At 48.8% G+C, this 19257-nt stretch overlaps 1 protein-coding gene and 1 pseudogene across 4 annotated transcripts in view; one reads left to right on the top strand and one right to left on the bottom strand.

The window, feature by feature from the left end:
- The window catches only part of LOC101575050, a 783209-nt pseudogene that overhangs the window by 36589 nt on the left and 727363 nt on the right, over window positions 1–19257 (top strand).
- Pde4b (phosphodiesterase 4B) overlaps window positions 1–19257 on the bottom strand; it is a 358385-nt gene that overhangs the window by 27549 nt on the left and 311579 nt on the right. For all 4 annotated transcript variants that reach the window (XM_004633976.3, XM_023718353.1, XM_023718352.1 and 1 more), the window contains one exon: window positions 11148–11260. In XM_004633976.3, coding sequence (XP_004634033.1) covers window positions 11148–11260 — 113 coding nt within the window. The remainder of the gene's footprint in view (window positions 1–11147; window positions 11261–19257) is intronic.

Below are 19257 nucleotides of genomic sequence, written 5' to 3'. Positions count from 1 at the left end.
TTTCAACATACTAGAGGAGCATTAGTACAACAGGACTTTTACCCAATTCCAATTACAATAAATTCTCTTGATCTTAAATGCCAATGACTTTTAAATTAAAAAAAAAAATACAGGTAAATCTAGAACTGTCCTCCAGAAAGCTCCTGGGGACATGTAAGAAAGATGCCAGCAAGCTTTGTGCAATCGGATCCTGAGTGTTAAAACCCAGCAGGAGGAAATTCAGTGGCAGCTCAACCTGTCAAGAACACAATAATAGAGTGGCCAGGCCAAGGGCAGCCTGCCCCCTGCATCAGTAAACACAGATGTATCTAAATCATCTGGCTCAGTGGCCGAGGCAGCCATCGGCGACAGTCACACGGGGAGGGCGGGAGGGCTGGGAGCAGAGGGGCCCGCACCCCTGCAGCTGGGTAAGGGGGTGGCACCTGGCTAGCTCGTTCCACCGTGACCTAGGACTGGGATGGCCAGAGTTGGAGTCCATCCCATCAGAGTCCTGTCTGGATGTCTCTGACTTCTAATCAAACGGAACCTGTACATCGCTGCTTGACAGGCTAAGGTGTTCCAAAATCTGAAACTTTTTGGAAGTGCTAAAGGAATTTCCTGCCTTAGCACTGTGCTGTGCTGGTCAGTGGGGCTCTTCCCACTGCCTGGCCCAGCGATGGTCAGAAGCAGGACAACCTACCTAACATATCCCCAGCAGCAGACTTGTTAAACAGTCCAGTTAGAATCGCACAACTTTCTAAAACAAAATACACCAAAAACCAACTGTCACTGACAGACAGCAGCTTTGCATTGCTTTTCACGGGCCTCCTTAGCCTGAGGTAAGAGGCTGAGCCCGGCCCTTGGACCCTTCAGCCCTGATCCTGTTGAGGTCTTAAACCTCCCGAGATGCGAGCTCAGTCCTCGAGAGCCGACGAAGTGAGTATCCCAGGTAACTAAAATGTTAGCTGTGATGGTGACTGACAGAGTGGGTAAGAGGATGGGTGGGGGCATCTGAGGGACACCTGAGGAAGGGACTTCCGAAGACAGAGCCAGGAGGGACCGTACCCCAGAGACAGTTCACAGGTTGGGCCTCACTATGTGTGGGGAGCCAAGGGGAGACTTCTGGACAAAGACATGACGAAGTGATGTGAAGACCTACATTTCCTCATTCAAGTGGTAATAAAATTGAGTTTTCTTTACGATTTATTTATTTATTTATTTATTTATTTATTTATTTATTTTGGTACATGGGACTGAACTCAGGACCTTGCGTTTGCCAGGCAGGCACTTATGATGCTGAGCTGAGTTTTAAACCTTTGTTTTCAGTACATTTTCTGACACCAGGGCAGAGAACACTTTGAAAGCCCACTCTGTGATCAACAGGACCTACTAAAATTTTAGGCTATATGTTTTCCATTGTGTCTCTTCCTTTCATGCTAAAATAATTATTCTGGCTCTTTCATTATTTTTTGGTCCCCAACTGGCATCTCCTTTTAAATCTTTTAGCTTTTTAAACTCAAGTCTCGAATTTCTTATTCCAGTAGCTAAACTAGCCTGTTCAAGAATGAGGGCTTCTCCTTTCCTAGACTGCTTGCTGAGGGGTTTCTCTTACTTTGTCCTATTTTACAACACAAACAGTGACTAGTAACGAGGTGTCAGGGTGCCAAGGGTCTTGCAGGCCTGCAGTAGTCTCCTTTGCCCACACAACCCTTTCCAAGTCACCTTCTCTTTATGATTTGTCTGCATCGTCTCATTTTAAACAATTAATTGATCACTATTCATATTTTACAGCAAAATATTTGCAGTACCTAGCAGAGATCTAAATTCTGAACAAACACTAGAAGTCATCTTAAGTGGCCTACATATACCAAAGTATGCTTCTGTCTACTGCAAATGAGATTATTTGATTTAAAATCAGTCCCAGGCGGTCACTGCATCAACAGTGTTCCAACGAGTAGCCACCAACGCTCCCGAACCTAGCGCCTCTAGGGAGTTGGAGACGTGACTCTTGCGTCGATCAGCTGGGTCAGGAGAACCTCACACTGCGCCCCTGGGTCGAAACAACAGGGTTGGGGCATCAAATTGAGGTTCCCATCTCGATATTCTGGTTGGTTCCAAACCATAGCTCAGATACATGGTGGAAAGAATCCAAAGGCTGGGTAGTCGGACACCAGCAGGAAATAGTCTCCAATCTCTAGGTTCAGAGAGAGGGAAAAAGAACCAGCAAGGAGGTCAGGGCGCCCACTCACACCACGGGGCATGCTTGCTGCTACACCCTGGCGCTGGGCTCAATGAGGAGGCATGCGAGGAACACCAGCTCTAGAAACCTCCTGGCTTTTCGGCCACTGATGCTGTGTGTGAAGGAGTCTTACCTCACATAAGAAAATAATCAGCAATAGTGTGAGGTTGTAGTGATGCAGCCCCGGGAACACAATTGTAAATGGGAAAGTTAGACATCTCTCACGCCTAACATCATGTAGACATTACCTATCAGTAGTGGCAATTAATATTAAGAGATAGTGGGGCCGGGGAGATGGCTCAGTGGAATAAGTGCTTCCCTGGCAAGTGCAAGGGCCTGAGTTCAATCCCCGGTTCCACCAACCCCCCCCAAAAAAAAAAAACCCCCAAAAAAAAGAGATAGAAGAGTGTTTTTTTGTTTGTTTGTTTGTTTGGCTGGGTTTTTTTTGGCTGAAACCATTGGAAATAGTTATCTATAAGGTATCAATTTAATAACACTGGAAATATTCATCTCCATCATCTTTGTAAAATGAGCTCTTTCTAATAGTTTATAATTCTTTAAAAAATTCTCAAACTAAAAAATAAAAAGTGAAGAAAATCAAGGAGGACAAGAGTATTTGAAGTAACTCATTCCAACTATTTCCTCTTATATTTTGATCAATAAATTTTAAGGATCCTAAATCTGTTCTCCGCACTTGAAATGACTAAGACACGGATAGTGGTGACTGAAGAAAGGGAAATGGAGACTGAGAGCTTTGAAAACCACCGGGCTCTAACGAGCAACCGTGCCGTGCCTTTCCGAGGCGTTGCCTCTGCTGAAGATGGAGACCCAGTCGGACCTAGATCTCACCGCTGCAGTCCCAGAGACCAGCCCGCAGCTCGCGAGGCGAGCCGTAGCGCAGCTTCTCAGTGGGCTGCTGCGTCATATTCCACAGAGTTCTTCGGAGCGCACTAAATATTTAACCCCCACTTCCTTGTCATGGGAAAAGCCATCTCTCAGCTTTCTCGCCCACAACATGATTTCCAATGGCTAGTGCCTAGGGCTCCCTTAGAATTTAGCAGCTAGGCGACTACGTACAGTCATTAGCTAGAAAAAACTACTCATTTTTGTTCGATTTACTGAAGTTCACCATCCTCAGTGACCAAAGACATTAACAGTTGCCAAATGAACACTTCATGTTGTCTTGTCTGATGTGTTTTGCCGCAGCCAGTGTGGTTGATTTGGAAATGTACTTTTATTTAGTAACAATTTCTTTCCTTACTTTTATTTCTAAAACAAATACTTAGCATTTTTTTTTCTGACATTTAGGGGCAATATTTCTTATTCTAAGTGTGAAACTTTTGAGTTGATTAGATCATTTTTGCTTCCAGGTATTGGTACTCCAATTATTTTTATAATTCCTTAAGGTTGAAACATTATTCAGAATACTTTGGGAAAAGAGAGTTAGGGATATGACCAACGTTTTCACAATCAGTTTAAAACTTACTTATATTTTGAATATTTTTAATTATTTTGAAAGACCAAAGGAACTGGACTATAACACTAATTTATCTTATTAAATCTGGCTGAAGTTCGATCTCGGAGGGCTCCTGGTCGCAGATGTGGAGCCACAGGGACTAGGGCAAGGGAAGCTTTCGTGCCTGGTGAGCAGAGGGGTGTGGTTATAGGTTTAAAATCGACTCTACAAAGAGGAAAAGATTATCAGGCACTCCCCAAAACAGAAACAAAAGAAGCAGGAGTTTTACTGTCTTCTTCATTTCCAAATAACTTAACAGTCCTTTCTTTGTGGAAGCACTTGGTCACTTTAAAGTAAATCAAACAAAGGAAGCTACAGTAAAAATACCCAAGAGACTAAGCAGATTGGCACCAGTTGAGGGAAACAGCACGTACAAGGAGGCAAGCAGTGGGGGCCGGCGTGGCCTGGAGAGGGCTCCAGAAGGGTTCCCGGGGGCCCAGCAGCGGTGGGGACACTGCCTGGGAGAGCGGCACCCCGACTGTGCCACAGGGTGGTCCGGGGTAGCCCTCTGATGCACTAGCTGAGCCCGCCGTCCCTTAGAAGTGAAGTTCTTCAGAAGAATTATGCAGAAAGACAGCAGTGGCATAGAACTTGGTGGGCTTTTAGAACAGGATAGATTGTAAAACCTGCTCCTTACCCCAAAAAAGAAAAGAAGGAAGTGCAAACAAAATGGAAAACAATGTTTGTTCCACTGGTGCGTAGTAATTCCATCTTTCAAGGCTAGTGTTTCAGACTTTTATTTGACAACCTAAGCATAATATGTGATTGTTTTTACCAAGTGGAGAGTGAGACACACCTTAAAGTGACTTTTTATGAGATTTTTGAGAACATAATGTTCCCTTTTCAGCTGTCCAGAATCGCAGCAACCAAAGGTAACGGCCTTCACTTCGTCCATGTTTGCCGCCTAGAGATGAGTCCACTCAGGGATTTTTGAGTGAATGACCAGAAAGATTGGGCCAAACCATCAGAATTTAGAGAAGGAAACTGTTCCATATTCCAATGTGGGAATATTCACCTTAAGTGAAATAGGTGGGAAATCAAACTTACTTCAAAGCTCAAAATAACTTCCAACCTTTTTACTCTGCTACATTGTGGAAAGGCTGGAAGTTGGAATGCTGAGATGCAATCAATAATCAACTCTGCTTTGTCATAAAAAGAGTAATTAAGATAACAACATTCAAAGAATAAACAACTTAATCTCTTTCATCTGAGAAGACAATGAGCAAGGAAAACAGGTTATTTCAAGAAAGTGTCAGTAAGTATTACTGTCACTTCTGAGGCACAAGCTTTCACTTCAGGGCCAAACCTCACCCACCCATGAGAGTGCTCAGGACAATGAAATGATCACAAATTTTTTTTAAAATAAGAAATCTCTCTCTCTTTTTCTATTATTTTGAGGGAAGAAAAAAGGGAATTTGAGAGTAGGCCAAAGATATTTTCATAGTAGAGTTTTATTTAGAAAAAAAATCTTAGGATTTTAGGAAAATCTACTTGGATCTTGAATTCATTTTCCTGATCCACAAGAAGTTAATGTTTTTAAAATGATTATTTACATTGCACTGAGTGCCTTACCATGAATCTCCTTGGCTATGAGCGTTCTTCCTTTTTACCTATGTTAGCAGTCGTGTTGCCCAGCCAAGACTAGCCCGCCTACAGGCCAGAAAGATGGTGGCTGCGGATTAGAACTCTGAGCCAGACCAAAGCAATGGGGGCCAGAATTGGAAGAATCCATTCTCCCATCAACCACTATAAAGCTCCCTTAGAAGAGGTGGTAATTGCATGCAAATGTTTTTCTGTTTGGTTGAGATCATTGATGGATAGTCAGACGACTTTGGGTATGCAGGCAGCACGCTGACTCGCTCTCTGTCTCTGTCTCTCTGTTTTTGTCTCTCAGTCTCTCTGTCTCTGTCTCTCTGTCTCTGCCTGTTCCTGTCAGTCTCTCTCTGCCTCATGTGTGTTCTTGGCAAGTACTGAACTACACTGCCAGCCATGATTCTCTTATGTCCTTACCTTAGGTAAGTTATTTCTCTTTTCCTAGCCTCTCTTTACCTGTCTGCAAAACTGGGAGACAGCACCTATTTTAACGGGCTGTTGGGAACATTAAGCAGGGAATCTAGGTAAAGAGCTTAGCGCAAGGCCTGCACAGAGCCCGCATCTGTCCTGGCAGTTTGGTTGTTCGCCATTATTGTTCGATCAACAAATATAAGAGCCGAAGGAGGCCATAGAGATGATCTTCTCCAGCTATCTTGATAAGAAAATGTAAACAAGCAAATGCTTGTAGCTACTCTTACCAACCCCGCAAGTAGAGGCACGGCTCAAATGCCAGCTCGTGGCTTCTTCTGCTTCACTTTGCCTCCCCCGTACTTTACGGTATAGAAATTTGAGCAGTAGAGGGAGGAGGTGGGCCCGGAGAGCGTGAATGCCCCCTGGGCCGAGGGGACTGATTTCCATCTCCCCTGCGCTCTCATCCAAGGTTACCCCACACAGGCATGAGGCTGGAGGGGAGGTCCTGGGAGCATAGACACAGATGATACCACCTCCTTGAGTCCTTTCTGGAACCACGGCCCAGAAGGCAGACTAAGGTCGGGGCTGCTGAGCACCTTGGATATGGCAGCGCGGGGCCCCGGCTCCTGCCCCAGCCCCTCTCCTCCAGCCCCACCAGCAGGCGCCCTAGGTGGAAGCCTGCAGGGACCCTCCATCACTGCCTGTGTGCAAGCTCTCCCGCGTGGCTCTCCCCACTCGAGTGCCACCTCCTGCCCACTCCCTGGCCTAAGCCTGGTCCTTCCCACAAGACATTCAAAGGGCGAGGTCTACATGGACCCTGCAAGCAGGTTTAAAGTCATTTGGGCCTAGAACATGGGGGTCTAGCACTGTGTAGTGGGCCTAGAGGAGTGTGTATGAGGCCCCTTTGGCCTGCCTGCTCGCCTCCCGGGCCAGTGGGCAGGTGGAGGAGAACAAGGCCAAGTCTCTCTGCAGCACGGAGTCCAGAGACAGGCCCTTCCTGTGTGAAGGGTGCTCAGGATGGCACTGCTCTGACTCCTATCGCTGGCCTTTCGGCCAGTGTGTGGCATTCATCCCTTTCATCTGTTCGCCACCTGCCTCCACCAGCTGATGACAGAATGCCCTGATGAATGTGTCGGCCATAAGATCTGTTTCCTTTAGGATCTGTCGGATCCAGCATATCCCCAAGAGTTCTGATTGTTCTGTTATATAGAAAACCACTCTCCCCACCCTGGGACAGTCCACCCACCACCGCCACTGTCCTGTGTCCTGCAGCTGGGTTTCCAGGTGACTTCAGGCTGGGCTGGTGGGACTGTGGGCCTCTCTTCTGTCCCATCCAAGTGCACAGGTGAGGAGCTGCCACTGTATTGTGTGTACATCGCTCCTGAGAAGTGGAAAACAAAACCCGTGCAGCCAGTGTTGTTGGACGGGCTGACTGCAGTGGCCTTGAGAAACGCTGGCCTCCTGTCCCCAGCTTGCAGGTTTCCTTAGCAAATGTTGACAGAAGGCCTAAGTGCTGGTGCTTCAGCCAAAAGAAAACGATAAAAGGAACCCCTTCACTGTCACCAAGGAGGCTCAGGTCTTTACCCTGCGCATGAAATCATCCCAGGGCACAGCTAGAAGGGAAAGCCAAGTTCAGAGGCGGGCACTTGGGCCAAAGTTGGGAGGGCACAGATGCCTGAATCCAACTTCTCATGGATGGTCACAGCATGCTCTTCTTTGGACAAACCTCTGACAGGAGGGTACACATGACACACTTGCCTTTTTTCGCCCACCAGTCCTGGGGAGCTAAGCTTCTGGATAAGGAGACCGAAGTGCTTGCCTTCCCTGGCAGCCCCGCCTACTTCTCCCTAGAACTGTCCCAGGCTAGCTTCCCTGGGCCGCCAGGCCAGCCTCCCTGGGCCACCTGTGCTGCAGTCGTGTACTTGCTGACTGCCTCTTCAGGAAGGGGCCAGGAACTTCTGGTCACCTTTGTAGCAGCTGCACTGTTCCTCCTCTCCTCCGTGATGCCGGCTGGCTTTGGCGGTGAGGTCAGGAACTGAGCCACAGCTAAGGTCAGAGGGACAGGCCAGTGCTTGTGTGTCGCTGGCTGGGCCCTGGTGAGCTGCTGGCACTCTGCCTTTCTGTACCCCTTCTCTTTCCCTTCCTCTTTTCATGTTGCAGAGCCACAGCATCCTGTTTTCAAAACATCAGGCTACTTTGCCATGGAGCAATGCAAGCTCCAGGGCCTTTTGCTAACGTTAAGACAGTTCTTCCACTTCAGGAGGGTCGGAAACTGAAACGCAGAAGCTAGCGAGCGAGTCTTAGGCAGGATATGCAGAGAAGTAGAGCCTGATAACATGCCCAGCGCACACCAGGCTGCTGACAGATGCTCACAGGGTCCCTCTCATCCTGCAAAACAGTGTCATTGCCTTGTAAAGCTCCACCCATGCCTTTAATCCCAGCACTTGGGAGCTGACACAAGACAGTTGCCACGAGTTCAAGGCCAGCCTGGGCTACATGGTGAGACCTTGTCTCAAAAAAATTATAATCTTTGAGCTACTCTATCTCCTTCAAACTATAAAAGTTAACGGACATGATCCAATTAACAAAAAATAAAGATAAAATGCAGCCCCACCAAGACAAAGAGAACAGGAAAGACCACTTGGTTTTCTTCTACAGACTCAGAAACAACGTTCCGCTGTTTGCATGTAGAGGGGAACGGGGCGCCTGTGCCTTCCCCAGAGTGCGGCGCTGGTGCCCCCACGGATACTATGAAGTCTTAGATCAGAAATGAAACCCAGTGATCACTTGGCTAAAACAGGAGTAGGGACACAGAGGTTTGCTTTTGCAAAACTTACAGATGCTGTCTCTAAGCGGTCGCCCCCCCCCCCCCCCGAGCTTACACTGTCACTTGCACCTTGTTGAGGGCTATAGCTTCTGTCACACAACACCCCGACGAGGCAGGCGCTGCTCTTCAGGACGCTGGCTCAAGTCAAGGGTGCAGACCCGCCTGGAGCCTCGATTCTCTAAGGCCAGGCTCAAATCCACCCTTTTCTCCCTCTGTAGAAGCTCCTCACACTCGCGTCTAGCTCCATATCTCCTGTTTGCTAAGAGGATGGCTTTTCTAGTGGAGGCTTGGATGGGAGCCTCAAATCATTTAGACACCACTGAAAATGGCTTGTGGGTTATTCTTGCCACAGGTCAGCCAGTCACCCCCCCAAACAGATTAGATTTCTTTTTGGTAACAATGAAAACATGTTCTGTTGCATTATATCACACAAACCGTGGTTTACATTATGCCTAAATTTTGCAAAGCAATTGTCTGAAAAGTTAAGATGAAAAGCAGAATAGGGAAGTAAAGAGAGCTCTTTTTTTACGAACTGAAATCGCCTTCAGTGGTCAGGTGGGCACCCTCCCCTCCAGGTAACTGTTCTGGCCTACAGCCTTCCAGCTGCAGCTCTTGGCAGTAGGTGAGGCCACAGCTTTCCGCTACAGATGTCAGCGCCTGGGGCCACCCTTTCTGGAGGGAGAGCTCTGTGCAACTCTCCTTGCTCCGTGCCCCGACTCCATCCAGGAGGAGCAGAGTCCCACGCTGCGTTGGTGTCACAGCGCTCTCAGCTGTGATGCTGAAATGAATCAGTCTCAAGTAAGGCCACGTCTCATGTCAGCGTCCCAGACACACATGTGGTCTGAGTGCCAGGACACCTCAACAGTCCGAGTGAAAAGGGAATTGCCACTTGTATTTCCTCTGGGAATATCTTTACCTCCTCCTACAGGCGGGTCCCCACTTTTGCTTGGTGACTCCATGGGCTCACCACGTCCAAGGTGGTGAAACCTACTGAAAACCGACCTCCAAGTGTTGGGTCTCCATGTTGCCAGGCATCAGTGCCAGATCCTCGAGCCTGGAGTGCCTGCTAATGCTCCCTGTAGGCCGGGCAAGTGGGAAGGCCCTTCTACGTGGAGTCCCAGGGTGATTTGGAGAAGTTACACTGTTCAGGCCTCCGCATGGGGAAGCAGCTAGTTGAGTTTTACACCAGCCTGGAAAGTCCCTCAAGTTAGCCCTCAGCTGAGAGTTTCAGCAAAATCAGTAAATGACGCTTAAACTTCTGTGTACCCTCTTGATATTTCCACCCACTAACTTGAACTCTGAACTCAAATTTCACTTAGGGTCTTATTTTTGGCCTTTTATTGATCAATAAACAAAGAGCTCCAGAGTGGGAAGATTTCCCCCATCATATCACTGCCTTGTAGTCTCCTAAGGATGCTGTGCTTCCTCTGTCCAGACCCTTCAAACGGGCCAAGGAGACTGGATTCAGAGCTGACACTTTGAACGCAGGGAAGGAGGAGGTCCCAGGCCCTCAGCTGGTCAGGGTTTATAGCCAGGTGTCCTGTGAATCCGTCCCAGCCTCAGAGATCCAAGACAGTCTCACAGGGCTCAGGGTTAGAATGACAGGAGCCTGAAACCGCATTCTCAGGAGGGTCTAGAGCAGCCACAGCAAATGCCAAACTGCAACCCCAAGCCCTCTTATGCATCTCAAAGCACCAACACTGCTATTGAACCTGAATACTGAGGTTTTAGTTTAGAAAGAACAACTCGTACGTTAACATCTTTTGTCTTAAAAGAAAAACACACAGCACGCATGCCATAGGTTCACCATGCTGAGAGAAGTCCTTTGTCAAAGCATGTTTGCATACTTTGAAACTCTAGAGCTATTTCCTCCAAGGAAAAAGTACAAACAAAAACAACAGGCAACAACTCTCTCGCTATATAACTTGCATAAATTAGAACTCCAAGCCTAGGTGTTAATTAAACAAATGACATGATAGAAACTGAAAGCTCTGCGAGAGTAAGTTTTGTCTCGATATTACAAATAAAACTTTTTTTTTTTTTTGCAGTATAGGTGGAACTTGATTTCAATTTGAAAATCAGCAAGCTTCAGAAAAAACTTTCTGTCTCTGGAAAGTATACTGTTTCTTTTTTATCATGGGCCAATGCCAACATCATAAAAGAAACGGAGAAAATCCTTAAATGTCCTTCTTCTCAGAAGGAGTTTATCAAGTTTAAAAGGCAGATCATTTTTTCCTCACTGATACAAACAGTTCAAATTAATTCCTTGTTGAAAATATATATTAATGCAAATGACATGTTACACTGCTCTGCCTATCCAGATCTGAAGTTTTCTGACAACTGGAAAAAAATTAAAAACAACCAGGTATTTTCATTACTAGCACGAGCTGGAAGCCCCAGTGTCAGTGTATCTGAAGTGCATCAACTCAGTAAGTTTGGTTGTAGACATTAGAGCTTCCGGAGGGTTTGAAGCGGGGAGGCTGCAGCCCGGACTCGAGCCCCTACCCCGGGCCGTCGTGCAGCCGGGCGCAGACGCTCCGCGGGGCTGCCCAGCGCACGACCTCGCGGCGCCGCTCCCTTACCTTGTTGGAAGCCATCTCGCTGACGGAGCGGTAGGTCTGGATAGTCTCTAGCTGGTCCAAGCACCAGTCCAGCTCCTCCAGCGTCTCCATTGCTAACTTCTGGTAAGGCTCTTCTGCAAACAAGCACACAGGCACGTAGTCAGGCTGCAGCGGCTGCAGGCTGTCCATGGCCGGGTCCACGCCGCTGCCGCTGCCGAAGCTGCCCCCTTGCCCCTTCATTATCGACTCGCTCCTGCCTCCCAGCTCGCTCCCCCAGGAGGACAAATCACCGCGGTGCTCGCTCACGGAGGAGGCCGGCCGCGAGTCTGCCCTCCCCGCCCATGTGAGGTGTCAGTAAACTCCCCAGAAACTTCCTCCGAGGAAGAAGGCGGGCCCTGCAACCCCGGGCTCATCTGCATACATGCGCCCCAAACGAAGGGCTGGGGCCCCGCGTATGCGCCCTGCCTTAGTCATCCCGGGGCTCTGGAAGGTGGGTGATGTCATTTCTGAGTCTTTGCACCGGAGCGGAGAAACGAGCTAGCGCAGCTCCTCCTGGCTTTGCCTTGCTCCTAGCTGGAGCAGCGGTGGGAGGCTGGGGGAGAGCGGTGGTCATTATGGTAAACACCCGGCGCCCATTCATTCCTGGGACGGGACCGTTCCTGTTGGAATAACTTTGGATTCAGCAAAGCTGGAGCCGCAGGAGCCAGAACTGCAGGCTGTTCTTTCCGCTCCTCCAAATCTCTCTTTAATTAGAGGCAAATGAGGTCTCCCTGATAAGACTTCCTAAGAGAAACTGTCTGGGGCTTTAGGCAAATGCGTTTCTTGGCCCAGGAGTTTCAGAGCTCTTGCTGTACTAAACAAAGTAAAAACCTAGGGCCAGGGTCACAGGGAAATTCTGAACCAGACTTTCAGGTGGAGCCCGCGGGAACGAATGCTGAAGACACGGGTTTGAGCAAAGCTGGGGCCTCCACAATCTGTCTCTCTGGAAACATTCTAAGGACACCCTACAAAAGGACTGTTTGCAAGATCCTGTTTTCACGGACAATTCAGACTTTTCACTTATTCACAACACGCCATGGCATATTCAACAGTCTGTGGGTCTAAACAAATACTTCAGGTTATTGACTTAAGAAACCTATGTTAATAAACACTGCATAATTTAATAATGCTAGATGAATTAATGAAGCGACAGACAGTTATAAAAATCGGCCAGACTCTCACACATAGTTGGCTGTTTGTCAAGGGGAGCAACACCCATTAACTCGACCAAGCTTTCTGGAATGTAACCATACAATAGGCACTAATGAAAATTTCTTAAAAAATCTTTTGCAGAGGTCTAATATAACATTCCTGCCAGATTTAGAACATATTTTTAGACAGTTATGCCAAAATCCTCGTAGGATCATATAACTTTTTATTATTATATGAATATTTCTGTGTGCATGTGGTGTTCAGATAGAAGCGATGCCTCCCAGTGAGTGGAACCCCATTGCAAAGAATTGCTGCTCTGTTTGAACCCCAACATGTGAGACACTTCCTGATAAACAAGGGCTAACGCTCAATATCCTGTATGTCATACTTGAAACCCACAAAGCCGCTAGAGGTAACTTCCTCTATTTTTTTCATACGCCTCAGAAATATACAGACAAGAATTGGGGTGTTTTTAATAAAACTCTTCCAGCCAGACTTGCACACCTACTTCGGTTCTTCTTCACTCCTGCAGTTCCACCTCCAGAGATTCCTTTCTCTTCCTAGTGTGTCTGAAATACGCCCCGCCTCCCGGGTTTCTTTCCAGAAGAGCCCTTTTTCCAAGGAAGCTTTTCCCAAAGAGACAGCACCCTTCCATCCTTATTCGCTGCCCTCCTAGAAGAGAAAGCCTCACCACTACCCTGGTGCCTCTACTCTGCAACCCATCGTTCCTTTGGGCCGGGGTCAGGCATTTGCCCAACCCTGTCACTGGTTTCCTCCGAGCCCTGGGACTCAGCTGACAGATTACAGGGTGATGAGGCAGGTTTCTTCTTCAGAGGAGAAAGAAAGAGATCTTGCTGCCACTCCAGCAGCACATAGGGAAGACAGGAATTGTACAAGCAGAAAACAGACAGCGGCCCTTGGAAGTGCCAGCGATTAGGCCCCACCACCACCGCCGCCGCCTCATGGTCCTCTCCGGACAAGCAGGCAGCCCCCTTCCTCCCGCCTGCTCTAATTCAGATGCAGATGCTTGGCTGCCAAGAGCATTCTGCTCCACCCCTGCTTTCTGTCAGGCCAGCCACAATATTTTTGAAGCAAAAGCCATTCCATTTCGAAGTTATATTCAACTGTCCCACATTCTTAATGCACAGCCAGAGTTTCCTTTGTGTGGTCCTCAGTGTGGTCACTGAAGCAGGGGGCACAGCAGGCACAGGTATGAATGGGATACGCACGGCTTGGGGGCCAATCACCTGCCACTCCTCCCTGCTCTCCCAGGAAAGCACCAGTGTGGCTCAAGAGAGGCCTGTGTGCTGCAGCTTCCCTTCTAGGGTTGGTCTCCAGTAGACACCCAGGGAATCCCTGGAGCAATGGCAGCCCGTGCGCCTGCTAGAGCGTCCCTGGAAGAATGGCTGGCACACATCAGCTTTTGAGCGAGTCAGGAAGTCTGACTTTCTTCTCTCACACTGACTGTGCGATGCCAGAGCTCAGTCTCCTACTTCTGTAGATGAAAAATAAGAGCATTCGTCTCATGAAGTTATGAACGGGGTGGAGGACATCAAGTCCTTAGATGGTCCATGTGCAGGACCACTCAGCAAGGTCGTCAGAGAGGTTCCACAGCCTGGCACAGGATGGACACGAGTGTGAGCTCCAGCTGGCAGGGAGGCTGCAGGACTACACCTGTAGCAGGGCATTTCACAGTCAGACTCACAGCGTCACCTCAGGGCCCAGTGCAAGAGGAAAAATGCAGGTTCCTTGCTCAGCTGGCAAGAAAAAGTGTGCCTCTCTCAGAGGTTTCCAGAGTTTGAAGATTTTATTCTCCTCTTGCCTACATTTTCTCTCTCTTCAACCATGTTTTCCTAAACTTATTTCAAAATATTTTTAAGCAGCAGAAAAGTTGCAAGCATATCAGCGGCCCGTTGGCCCCACATCCTGGCTTCACCAAGGCACACACCGCACACTGTTCTGGTACGAGTGCCACAAAGAACAGGAGGCCTGGTGAGTTTTAGCTCACTTCCTGCTCCTTCTGGCATGGGGATCCCCCGGGGTAAGTGCAGCTCGCAGCTGGCCAGCTCACCTGCTGCTGGTGCCTCTTCCCTCCAGTGCCAGATCGATGCCCTCTGCCCTGGGCAGGGAAGGCTTCTGGGGAAAGAGTGGGCGTTCTTCTTTGGTGGCTATAATGTAGCATTCCAGCACAGGCAGCCCTTTGGGGGTACTTACTTGGGGCTCCAGAGTCCTCCCATCTATTCCCTGGGTCATGCTAGGGTCAGAGGTGATCCTAATGTCAGGCCTACCACACTGCAGTGTGGCCAACCAAGGACAGGGGCAGCTGCTACCGCACCCCTCGGAGAATCAGCTGTGCTGAAGGCACATCCTTCCTGCACCTGCATGCAGGCTCCTGCTGGGATGCGGGGAAGTGTGGTCATGGGTGGCGCAGAGAGAAGAAGGTGGGGTGATTGCTGGGGTGCTGGGGATACCAGAAGGTGAGCACAGCTGTGACTCTAAGGCTGAAGATGTAGCTCAGTGCTACAGCTCTTGCCTAGCATACCCTGGGGCCTGGCTTTGATCTCTAGTACCACAGAAATGAAAAGCTCAAATCAATAAACAAACACATTCCAAACTGTGAGAACCTGCCCAGGAGACGAAGGGTGGTGGCAAGAAGTGGATTAGGGGTTGAGGCAAGGCTCCAAGCTTTGGGCAACTACTGTGCTGTCCCATTAGACTCCGCCTATCAAATAAATATTCAAAGACAGGTTCAGAGTCCCAGGACAGCAAACCTGGAGCCCTCTGAGCACGGGGCTCTGCGACCACACAGCCTGTCCACTCTGGAGGCTCCCACTGAGAAGAAGCAAGGCTTCACAGTACAGAAGCCAGTCTCAGGTGTGCCAGGACGGGTAGGGTGACCAGGTTGTCACTGTCACGCAGTCAGTTGGGGGAGGAGCAGGGCGCGATAACTCCCTTCACTTCCTCAACGCTTTCTGTCTCATGCAGGCAAAGGAAGACTTTCTTCTCTGGGAGGTCTGCTAAGGACTGCAGCCAACCCTGAGAAACCGGAAGAGCAAATAGATGAGCAATCGCCATGCATGTTAATCTGGTGGTGGTGCAGGAGGACATCAAAGAGCTCTTTCTCCGAGGAGCTCCAAACATACCGCTCATGAATCCTTGCGACATCTTTGGGTGACAGCCGTAGAGGAGGTGTGATTAACTCTAATTCACGTTGAGGCACAGACTGGGAAGTCAGAGGTTACTGAAGCACAGAGCACCCTCTAGGTTCCTGGCAAGGCTGACTCCGATCTAGGAAGTGGAGGACTCAGTGCAGCACTGGAAAGCGCACACATTCCTGAAAATGCTGCCTTAGAGCTACACTCTGCCCTCAGGTCTTTTCTATGTAAAATTGCGCAATGGCTTCTCTGAATGCTGTCAGCCCCTGCGTCTCCTCTTCCATTTTCCCATCCACCTAACACAGCCCTATGTGGACACCTGTGCAGCGTTTACTCGGAAGCCCTGGCACAGTTCTCAGCCTGTGCCGGGATTAGCGGGTACCCGCAAGCAGGTTCACCTCTCAGAGGGTAACTTTCCTTCTCTAAAATGAGGGAAAGAAAAATACCGTGCTTTCATGGGAAGGCAGGTAGGAGACTGCACACACAAGGCACACAGCAAATCTTCCTTATCCTCCGGTGCACGCCCCTCCTCCATCACTGCAGATGGCGTTGAGGAGCGCTGCTGAAAGCCAGAAAGTCATGGGGAAGCGGAGCGCCAACAAGCCACGTGCTTTCACCAAGTAGAGATTAGAGATGTCCCACTGCTAACTCCTTGGCGCACGTCGCTTCATGTGTGTGAGTGTGTGTGTGCATGTGAGTGTGCATGTACACATGTAGGTAGGTATACAGTAGAAAGAGACTCAGATAGAATCACAAAGCACAAACTGTTTCTTTTTCCTGTTGAAACGCTTCGTCGGGTCACCTGATATCTTGGTTCCTAGTCCAGTTTCCCTGGCCTTCCCGTGCCAATCCTGTAGTAGGAGGAGGAGTGGTAGGACTGTGTGTGTGTGTCCAGAGAGGAGCAACAGCAGGCAGGGGTCATCAGGACTCTCTGCTGGCCACAGTTACCTGTACATAGTTACCAACACACACAACGGGTCGTGGCAGGGCTGCAGGCAGAGCCGAGTGGGCAGCGGGCCTCAGCCTCCCGGGAAGCTGTCTCTGCAGCCGGGTATCAGCGTGTGACCCAGTTTCTCCACTGATCTGGAAAGGGAGGGCCGAGGCCCTCTACCTGACATCATGCAACTTTGTAGCAATACTTCTCAGTCTGGGTGGGGAGCGAGGCAGCGCCCTCCCCAGACACACACAACCAGCCGGCGGCGAAGCACTGGACACACCCAGGACACACACAACCGGCCGGCGAAGCATTGCTACACACCCCAGACACACACAACTGGCCAGCAAAGCACTACTACACAACTCAGACACACACAACCGGCCGGTGAAGCACTGCCACACGCCCACTGCACGCATTTGCTCCAAACCACATCAAAATGCGGTTTTGCTACGGTTCTGCAAGAATCAGAGACATGTCTGTCAAATCTCTCCTCACATTTTACTCTAAGTGCATAAAAATGCAAATGAGCTTCTGCTTATCGGCCTCTCCGAGTTGCATTTTTCCTATCAGACGAGGTGGTGACTATTTACAAGATTATATTCATGGTTCAGTGAATTAGAATTAGTGTCATTTGTGACAACAGGGGGAATCTCCTAGACATAAATGAAACGAAAAAGAAACCATGTTCTAAGATGTACATTTAAAAAATATGTTTCAATTTATACACAATTCGAAAGAGGTAAAAACTAATCACAATATTAGAGATCAAGACAGTGGCTCTCTGGTGGGTAGGGTGACCAGGAGGGGCTTGCGGGCCTTCTGCGGGACTGGCAATGATCTTCTCATTGGTCTGGGTTCTGCCTAAGTGCGTCTGTCCATTTTCCAAAAGATTACCCACTTCTGCACTTGCCGTTGGGTTTCTCTCTTCCTGGTTTTCTGTGCAGGCTTTCCATAGAGCACCGTTTAAGGAAAGCTTAACTTGTAAAAGTAAACCAGGGTTTCTTGACACACATTTCATTTTCTTTGGCTGAGCTACAGCAAATGGGCGTCTGTAATAGACTGAGTGTCACACTACTGATCCATGACCAAGAAGGAGGTTGAGTTCCAGATGACACAGACCAGCATGCTCTCTCTAGTGCCAACACCAGGGAGGTACACTGGTACCTGATGACCTTGTCATGCAACAGCAGTGTGACCCTCCACAGCACAAGCAGCTCACTGCACTCCCACTGCTTGAGACAAGACGGCTTCATTGTGCTGCAGTGATTACGTGAATCACCCTGCACCAAGCAACTGACACACTCGGGAGCTTTTTCTTCCTTTCTCATCCATTTTCTGTGTCCTGGATTATTTTCTTCAGGGAAGATTTGCACATTTGATAGCTAAATCAGTGAAGTTTTGCCTTAACTCAAGGCACAAGAGTGTATATAAGGCTAGCCATGAAAACTCTGCATGACTTAGAAAAACTAGCTCCTTGGAGATAGTGTAAGGTTAGAGTTTGTTGGTTTCCTCCAAATCTTAGCAGACACCCCAGCACCATGGTACATCAGATGCGGAGAAGTGGACAAAAAACACTGCATATATTTATGGATTCACTCATTCATTCGTGTTTTCATTATTCATGTATTCATGCATGTATTCATTCATGTATTCATGTATTCATTCATGTACTTATGTATTCATTCATTCTACAAAAATACATTGGACATCTGCTGCCGACTGGGTGCTGGGGGTGGCACTGAGGAAGCTGCCTAGGAAGTGGTCCGATCAGCACACTGAAGGCTTTATCAGAAACTCCTTCTCCATCCTCCAGAGGGTGAGTCCACGGAGTTGGCTCCTTCTCCACTCTTCTGACCCTTGGATGCGAGAGGTATGGATTCATGGGTGCATTTTATTCTGCTTGTGAGTCCAGGCTTGTGCACAAGCTTTCAGCGCATAGATGCCCGTAGTGCTTCCCAACAAGCCCTCAGTGTCTTGGAGTTAGCACATGGATGCCATCCTCAGATTCCTTTCCAGAATACTTGTCAAAATGTAAAAAATTTTGTACATAAAGGTATCAGCTTCTCCTTATTTAATGGTGTGAGACTGAGAATACTGGCCTGCTTACTTGATGGCCTTGGTTGTGACCTTTCTGAGCAGTAGTACCTTTCTTTGTCATGAGTTATGCTGAAACCTATAGATTTTCTTTTAATGAGTTTTTAGAAAGTGAAATGCACCGGTCTTGAGGGGCACCATTTCAGGAAGGCATAGTATTCCGACCTGAAGTTACACTTTCGTAGCCCAAATCACAGGAAGTGCAGAACCCTTATCAACTCTGCAGTGCAGTTCTTTTGAAGGAAGGGTCCGTGAGCCCCGCGTGGCTTTTATTTCAGCAGGACCATGTTCGTGTGTCTTTATGAATAGGCATCTTGGCAGCTGCATGTGACAGAGCTTCGTCCCCGGGCGCGTTCGCGGAAGGACAGGCTCACAGCCCTCCAGGGAAGCAATGGGGGGGGCGCAGGTCACTTCCGTGGATCGCGTGGACTCCCCGAAGATGAGGGAGGAGATCTCCCGTCACAGCACGCTGCTGTACGTGTAACCCGACAGCTTGCCAGGCACTTTCAATTGCAGTTCTCATTTTTTCCTTGAAAAACTAAATCCCATGAGATAGAAACATGAGGATGACACACATTTTCCATTGCGCGGGTGAGAAAGCCGAGGCTTGGAAGAGAGGAAGGGAGGCCGGAAGCAGGGCGCGCTGGAGGAAGCAGGACAAGCCAGCCCGAGGGAAGATGAGGACAAGGGAGAGAGCGGCTCTTTCTGAGAGGCCAAGTCCTGCTGTCCTGCTGGGCTAGGCCACCGGGCCCAT

Source organism: Octodon degus, unplaced genomic scaffold, assembly GCF_000260255.1.
Source record: "Octodon degus isolate 3935 unplaced genomic scaffold, OctDeg1.0 scaffold00057, whole genome shotgun sequence".
NCBI classification, from domain to species: domain Eukaryota; kingdom Metazoa; phylum Chordata; class Mammalia; order Rodentia; family Octodontidae; genus Octodon; species Octodon degus.
This window is presented reverse-complemented; position numbering and strand designations above follow the sequence as displayed.